This window comes from Giraffa tippelskirchi, chromosome 1 (assembly GCF_054371585.1).
Source record: "Giraffa tippelskirchi isolate mGirTip1 chromosome 1, T2T-mGirTip1v1.2.pri, whole genome shotgun sequence".
Lineage (NCBI taxonomy): Eukaryota > Metazoa > Chordata > Mammalia > Artiodactyla > Giraffidae > Giraffa > Giraffa tippelskirchi.
Window position 1 is genome coordinate 201556328 of NC_137275.1, and position 8680 is coordinate 201565007.

Genomic DNA, 8680 nt, shown 5'->3' on the forward strand with positions numbered 1-8680 from the left:
TTTACCTTATTTGGTCAAAAGATCTCAGCAAGTGTTTAGCCGGGTCACTCCCAACCTTCCCCAGGAGAACAGATCTTCTCAGGCTCACAGCTCTGTCTCCATCCTTCCTGGGGATTTGATCAGCCCTAATTTTTTTGAGAAACTGGAGCACCATCTTTCCAAAAGGTTCATACAGGAACAGAGTGGTGTGCCCTGCAGAATCCAAGCATCTCAAAAACAGATAGAGCCTCAGGATCAATTTCCAAGACCTTGTCAGGCAGAAGGCAAGAAGGAGCCCTCAAGGCCCTCTGCAGGTCTAGGAAAAAACAGCCAGGACACACAGAAGATGAGGTTCAGGTGCCCAGCACAGATCCCGCCAGGGAGAGACTGTGCCACAATGTAGGGCAGAGCGTGGGGAGGATCCTAAGAGATCTGTACATGATCTCAGTCAACCCTCCAGTGAAGGATCCAAGAGTGAAACCTGAGTCAGGAAGAGAGTTGAGCCCAGGCAAGAAGCATCCAGAAATCTCAGGAGTCCTTATAGAGAGAAAAGCAGAGCAAATCTGTGAGAGTGAGATCCCTGTGAATGTCTGTTGTTCAAGGCTTGCTGCCAACCTTGTTTTAGACATTCTTGGAGAGACACATGCTCCCATGGAGACAGAAAATCCCAGACTCCTCTCAGGATGGGGAAGCCTCCATGAACACCTCCCATGAATTACTGTCCTCAGTCCTTATGATCAAGAGGAGCTGGAAGCACATAAAATAAGGTTTCAGGTGAGGCACAGGTGGGACCTATCCTGCAAGGTCCTCAAGTTCATACTTAGCTTGAAGTTGAAAAAGGCTCAAGGGTCCACCTTGAAGGCCACCTGTGAATCTGGGACCACTCAAAAGCCCAGTTGACTGAGGGCTTGGGGAAACCTCTTCAGCCCCATTCAGGAGAGAAAGTGATAACAGTCTCCCCCACCTCGATCCTGAGAGTCCCCTCTGAGCTCACTCACAGGTGAGTGAGGAAACCCAGGAGTCTCTGGGAGGACCCACACCTGGTGACATCCAGAAGCACTCAGAGGTCCCTCTGACTGGACAGGAAGACAAGCCACATTCGTAGGCCTCCATATACAACTTTGTGGGCAGAATTTGGTGTGTGAATCTGTTGTGGGGACTGACAAACGCAGCCTGGAGCCCAGTTCAAATCCAGCAAGGGTCAGGAATGGGCGACAGGCAGAATCTGAGGGGTGAGCCTCCCCAGAATCTTGCTGTAGCGTGACAGTCATGGGACTTGTTCAGTGTTCCCATTCTTCCAGAGAACAAGAGGTTGTGGAGGGGGACCGTGCTTGGAAAGGTACTTTGGGACCTAGTGTGCTGATCAAATCCCTAATCATTAATATGGATTTGAGGAGATCACGTTCTCCAAGTTCAATACAAAGTCTGTTGCCTCAAGTCCAGAAGACCTACACTTTGAGGTAGTGTTGTAAGCCTGAGTTTCAAGGGTTCACAGACCAGCAGAAACGGGCTCAAGGCTGTGCCACCGCTGTGCTCCTTCAAGACTGTGCAACTGACACGCTTCTCAAAGACTGTCACTGGAATATGTTCCTAGCCACAAACATCGTTTCCCAGAAATCTCTGTCTTATTCTCAGATCTTGTCCAGTGGAGACAAGTCCAATTCCTAGAGACTCTATGATGTTGCATTGAGTGGAGAGAGCAGCCGGGGAAGCAGGTGGCCCTGAGATGGCAGTCCCAAATATAAGAGCCTGAGCAAGAAGTTTGTCCCCACTGATGGGAGAGAGACTTAAAGGAAGCCCAAACTAGGATAGCATAGAAAAGCACTAGCAGAACGGAGCACTTATCAGGCCCATAGGATGAGCCACCCTGGCCAGAAAAAGGAATCAGCTGAGTCCCTAGGAAACAAGTTGTGACAGTTAATCGAGAAGAAGGGACAGGTTCTCTCAGAAAGCCACTTCAAAAAAAAAAATTAAGCAGCTTCTGCAGTGGATTTTCTCCAGTAAATGCAAAGGACCAGAAGAGCCCCTGCAAAAAGGCAAGTCTGCAGCAGCCACTGCCCAGAGCCAGGAACCAGTCAAAAGTAGATTGATTACAGACAAGCAGGACTGCTGAGGCTCAGACTCTCATGACCCCTGTTGGACGGATGCTAAAGGAGAATATGGTATTTCACCATGGACCTTGTGCCTTGGAGTTAAATTGGTGAAAAGCAGAACTCCAGGACTGATTAGGTCCATATTACTGCCAACATAAGTTGCTCTGCTTCCTGGAGCAAAGGATAGTGAGGAGAAATACAGCCGGTGACCACCAAGCTACCCCCATTGGCCACATCTGTCCAAAAAAAAAATAAGTGGGCCAGTCCTAGGGACAGCAAGTGGGTCCGTCCCACCCAGGGAGCCAGGTCCCCCTCCAGGCAGAGCCTGCCAGCAAAGATCAGAATGACAAGTGTCCCAGGCTGTCCCCTCTACTCTCCAAGGCAATGTCTCCTTCAGAAATGCACCTCTTCTGGTCAATCAGAACATGCTTGTCATAGTATTCCTGGTAGGAATATTCTTCTCCAAGAAGAAAAGCATATCTTGAAGAAAAAGACATTTTTTCTCTCATGTTAGCGTGCCCTCTGTTGGCTAATGGCTTCTTCCAATGGCGAATTTTATTGTTTTCTGAAATCAATGTTTTCCCTTATGAGAAATGGTCTGTGTGTGTGCTGCTGGGCGGAAGGGATGAGGGTCCATTCTTCCCAGATGCCTGCTTTGATTTCCAGATGGGACAGGGCCATAGAGGGAGGTGGACCTCAGTAGGATGCTCACCCTCACCCCATTTCCTTACTGCACCTTCAGTTTCCATAAAACCAGCATTACAGAAACAAGCAACAGCATTCAGAACATGCCAAGGTGAACTAAAGCTAAAGACCTCCTCCTTCTCAGGATCTGGTTCAGTCCTCTCCATCTCTCTCTCTACCTTGAACTTATGTGGCTGTGGGGGAGGGCTTTGCAGAGGCTGAAATTCCCCTCAGGCTCAGAAATTATCAGAGACAAGTTCACATGTTGAAATAAGGAGGGGAGTTTGGGGAAAGTGCTGGCCCGAGTCCAGAGGAGGCAGAAACCTCTTTCCCATGTCAAGGTGGGATTACATGACACTGTCCTGGAAGCCCCTTCTCTCCTAGAAGGAGCTGGGATTGAGATCGGCCAGGAGCGTCATCCTCCCTTTGTCTTTCTCATGCTCTGGAGCAGAGGCGAGGATGAGGATCACATTCCCAAGTCTGAGGGTGTGCAGTGTGGAGCATGGAGGCCCCCGAGGGCCGGTCCACCTCTGTCCCAGAGGAGAGGACAGCCCTGCTCACAGCACCCACCTCCCCTGGGGAAGGAGCAGGGGTGTGACTGTGTGTGCAGTCACCTCACTGCCTGAGGGTGGGACGCTGTGTCCCTAGGGTGGGATGTACGGGAAGGAGGCAGGTGGCAGCGGTGTCCGTAGATGGTGCAGTGACCAAGGAGCCCCTGGCATCCCACCACAAGTACAGGCCCAGAGGAAAGAAGTTAGGGGCCTGGTGGCTCCTAGTGGCCCCACCCCAGAGTCTCCCCCTACTCCAGCTCCCAGACCCCAGACTGTGTGAGGCCACCTGGAGCTCCTCCACAGAGGGCCAGGCTCTCAGAGGCAGTGGAGCCTCTGAACTGGGAAGCTTCACTTCTCCACAATGTAAATAATCAGCTTTCACAGGACTGGGAGCTTGGGACAGACTCATGGTCCATGACCTCTACCTACATGTGTGGCCCAAGGAGGCTCCCAGGGGAAAGGTGAGACTCAACAGGCCCAGGGACTGTGCAGGGGTCGTAGCAAGTCTCACTTGCCCTCAGCCTTGCTCACCCCAGAGCCCAGGGTAGAAGAGGCCAGCAGATAGTGTCACCCAGTGGGTGGGAAGTGACCTATAGGTAGAAAGTGCCGTCAGCTTTCCTCCCCAGGCCTGTTCACATGGGAAAAGGGAAGATGAGCAATTCCCTAGAGCAATTCAGGGCTCTGTGTCACAGTCATTCCCATGGTGGAACATCCTGCTCTGGGAGGTGTCCCTGATCCAGGAGACAGCAGGAATGGTTCTGCCCCCATGTCTGCCAGGATGCCAACATGTGGGACCAGGACCAGGGTGGGGTGGGGCAGCGGGGATAGGCCTGCTTGTGTTGTGGTTTCTCCCTGGATCCAGGTCCTGACTCTGGGTCTCATTCTCCAGAGCGGACACAACAGTTGGGGCCCAGCTGGGGCCTGGGGAGTGAGGGGATTGAGACCTAGGCCACAGACTGACTTCCAGAGCTCAGGAGAGGGGGGCACAGAGCAGGAACCTTGAGCCTGGATGCTGCGAGGTCCTCTCAGAGGCATTGAGAGGTGAATGCTGAAGTGGGGGAGGGATCTGGACCCCCTAGACACCTGTCCAGAGAAGTGACACAGAGGGACACCTACAGAACAGCAAGAAACCAGAAGGAGAAAGTCTCTGAGCCCTTCTCCTGCTTTCACGGGCAGAAAAGTCAGTAATGGGGTGCCCCCCACTAGGAGTCCGCACACAGACCCACACTGGCCCCACACGGGGACCTCCCACACACCCACTCTGAGAAATCTCACCCAGAGACCTTTCAGAGCACCCCACAGAGACCTCTTTCTGAGCCCTCCCACACACACCTCACAGGTGTTCTTTGGGATCTGAGTATCCACCCACTGACAGGTCCTTGAAGGTGGGTCTGATGTCACTTAACAAACTGGCAGCACAAGGGAAGGACCAGTGACAGCACTCCGCCCCCACACCCCCAGAACTCCATGGCACCCAGATATTGTCAGCATTGTCCCAGACTGAGTTCTCTGCTTGTAGAAATGACCATGTTTCTCTGTCCTTTTGTAACCATTGCCCCTGAACAGAATAATCACAAGGTTTTATCTCATATAGACCTGCAAATCTTTTGCTGCTTAGGCCACTCAGGGCCACTCTTGCATTCTCATCACCCTTCTTAGGACCACAGTGGAAAGAATCTACTTCAAAATGAAAGAGGAACAGGCACTGTGGGGAGAGAGCAAATTAGCCAAGGTGGCCTGTTCATGTTTTATAAATAATGACCTTGTAACAAAGGTCTGACTCCCTGGTGGCTCAGATGGTAAAGCATCTGCCTACAATGCGGGAGACCTGGGTTCGATCCCTGGATTGGGAAGATCCCCTGGAGAAGGAAATGGCAACCCACTCCAGTATTCTTGTCTGGAAAATCCCATGGACAGAGCAACCTGGTAGGCTACAGTCCATGGGGTCGCAAAGAGTCGGACACGACTGAGCGACTTCACACAACAAAGGTCCAACAAGTCAAAGCTATGGTTTTTCCAGTAGTCATGCATGTATGTGAGAGTTGGACTATAAAGAAAGCTGAGCGCTGAAGAATTGATGCTTTTGAACTGTGGTGTTGAGAAGACTCTTGAGAGTCCCTTGGACTGCAAGGAATTCCAACCAGTCCATCCTAAAGGAAATCAATCCTGAATATTCATTGCAAGGACTGATGCTGAAGCTGAAACTCCAATACTTGGGCCACCTGATGGGAAGAACTGACTCATTTGAAAAGACCTTGATGCTGGGAAAGATTGAAGGCAGTGGGAGTAGAAGGGGACTACAGAGGATGAGATGGTTGGATGGCATCACCAACTCAATGGACATGAATTTGAGTAAACTCCAGGATTTGGTGAAGGACAGGGAGGCCTGACATGCTACAGTCCATGGGGTCTCAAAGAGTTGGACACGACTGAGTGACGAACTGAACTGAACCGAAAATTTTAACAGCTGCGTCATTATAGCGCTGTGCATGCGTGTCAGGAGGTGTTCGCTCCATCTCGGGTTACAGCATGCAGTACACCTGTATGGACTCCACCCATATAGCTGTGAGAATTACTGCTGTTGCAACCAGGCTGTGTCTGCTGGGTCCGCCTCCAGAGGCGAGGGGAGAATATAGCGTGTCTACAGTTGAGGCTGCTGCGTCAGCCAGGAGAGAGGTTGTGTTGTGTTAGGTTATGCCATGACGGTTGCCAGAAGAGAATAAACGTGTCTGCAGTTTCTCTGGCTCCGTGAACCTCCTTTGAGCCTCTTAGCTCGTGCTTTGCTTACCTTGGATTCAGCGAACCCCGTGTGTGCGGTGTGAACAGCAAGAGGATTGGCGCTGTGAGCAGGATGCTCCATGATACAGGCAGTGAGGTGTGAAGCAGGGCTGAGGTCCTCACTGTGTCAAATGCTGTGATCCGATCCTATTCCTGGCATTACCTTTTTAGAAACCTCTTTACTGTTCACAAGAAAATGAAAGATAATAGGCTTGTCATGTGCTTCTGATTATCTAGTGACCAGTCCCCCTAATACCAGGAAGGATAATATTTACCAAGATGAGATATTAGCACACACACAAAAAAGAATGCGCATGATTCCATAGCAAATATTGAAAACACAAAACTAAACTTTAGGAAGAATGGTGCAGTGAGAAACTATTTCATTCTCAAGTTTTCTTTCAAAATAAACTTGATTGGTCAACATATATCTAACTTTTACTACCATTTAGATGCTTTATAAGTGTAAAGTTCACATTTGTTGTTTTTAGTTGCTAAGTAATGTTTTACTGTTTTGCAGCCCCATGTGCTGTAGCCTGCCAGGCTCCTCTGTCCATGGGATTTTCCAGGCAAGGATGCCATTTCCTTCTCCAGGAGATCTTTCCCGGGATCAAACCCATATCTCCCGGATTGGCAGTTGAATTCTTTACCACTGAGCTACTATAGAAACCTCCAAAGTACACATACTACACGTCAAAGACATAAGACATTGAATAGAAGATTAAATGTCTTATTAGTATATAAGATAACTCATAAGAATAATATTTGAATATATTGGGTTAAATAAAATATATTATCAAAATTATATACACATTATCAGAATTAATTTCACTTGTTTATTTTTTAAAAATATGCCCACTAAGAAATTTAGGATTATATATGTATTCACATTCTAGGCTTGCACTGTGGTTTTTCTGCACAGCTCTAGTCTAAATGGAGACCCCAAACCCTCCCAACTCTGCCACCCTATGGTTCTATCATGCTATTGTGATAAGACATGTATCAGTCTGCTGAGGCTCCACAACAAAGCATCACAGACAGAGGGGCTTAAATAACAAAATTTCACTGTCTCACAGTTCTGGAGGCCAGAAGTCCAAAGTCAAGGTGTGGACAGAATTGATTCCTTGTAGGGACTGTAGCAGAGGGATGCGTTTCAGGGTTCCCTTCTTGGCTTGTACATGGCCATCTTCTTCCTGGGCCTTCATATTTTTTTCCCTCTAGGTATGTGTGTGTGTCAAGTGTCCAAATTTCCCCTTTTTATAAAGACACCAGTCATATAAGGCCCACCATAATGACCTGAGTTTAACTTGGTAATCTCTGTAAAGAACTTTCTTCCCCATAAAGTCACATTCTGAGTTTCTGGACATTATGACTTCAACATATTAATATTAGCAGGGACACAATCCATGTCCATAACAGGATATGACAGGAGAATTCTCCTCTGGTTGATTAGTACAATCTGTCAAATCAATAGGAATAGCAGGATTCTACCACATTCCTTATAGGATAGCCTCTTCTGCCAAATCCCGTACATTATAGATGCAGCTGGCTTACACAGCCCTCCAATGACAATGACAGGGAATTCTTTTCTGATGTCATTCAAAGGTTCAACTTGTTTCAGAGCTTCCCCCAAAGACTCAAAACTTATCTTTTTCTGAACTATCTTTTGATTTTTCTGGTAAAGGAACCAGCTATATCAATGTGTGACCGATTATCGGTGTCACTATTGAAGTGTTTAAGCTTAAAATGACACTAAGATATCAAAAAGATTTTTTACTAATATTTATTTATTCAGCTCTCCCAGGTCTTAATTGTGGGCATGCAAGACGTATCTTCCTTGAGTGTGTGGGATCTTTTCAGGATGTGAACTCTTAGTTGTGGCAGGTGGGATTTATTATAGTTCCCTGACCAGGGATTGAACTTGGGCAGCCTACATTGGAAGTGTGGAGTCCTAGCCACTGGACCACCAGGGAAGCCCAGCAAAATTAATTGTATTACACCTGCTACAATTTATTTTCATTCCTATCTCAGTTAAAAATTAAAAAAAATGTTTCTGAATTTTAAAACCCAATTTAAACATTTGCATATTTGTCTATTTGAAAAAATTTCCATCACTGTAAACATGCAAAAGTAGACCAGATTTTGGGGCTTGTACAAATGCATATTGCAAAAAGGCACAAATATCTTTTTAAAACTATAAAGAAAGAAAAGAAGGGTTAAAAAAGTACTTTAGCAAGTCCTGGCTTTTGATGGTTTGCTTTGGAGGCAGGATTGAAGGAATTTGTAGTATAGAGATGCTTTTGCAAATAATTACAAGAATTTGCTTTCTGACTTGATTTGAAGTCACATCTGACCCAAGTCAACCCCATTTACAGCTGACCTAGGTGTGGGTGACTATAGGAACACTTGAAATCTCAGGAATTCCTAAGGGACTGAAACCAGCTCAAAACTATGGAGCCACAGCTAAGCGGCTGAATGTCTGGGTGCCCACACTGAAGCTCCCCGAGAGCAGAACTTGCTCACCTTGGCCTTGCACATCATGTTGGGGACAGTTTCAGCATCAAGACCACTGGATGTGTGTTTACAGGTGACTGG

At 47.7% G+C, this 8680-nt stretch overlaps 1 protein-coding gene across 1 annotated transcript in view; it reads left to right on the forward strand.

The window, feature by feature from the left end:
- LOC145516429 (uncharacterized) overlaps window positions 1-2270 on the forward strand; it is a 32521-nt gene extending 30251 nt beyond the window's left edge. The window contains 3 exon segments of the mRNA XM_081517697.1: window positions 166-550; window positions 1899-2068; window positions 2070-2270. Coding sequence (XP_081373823.1) covers window positions 166-550; window positions 1899-2068; window positions 2070-2183 — 669 coding nt within the window. The 3' untranslated portion in view covers window positions 2184-2270.
- Window positions 2271-8680: the final 6410 nt, after the last annotated feature.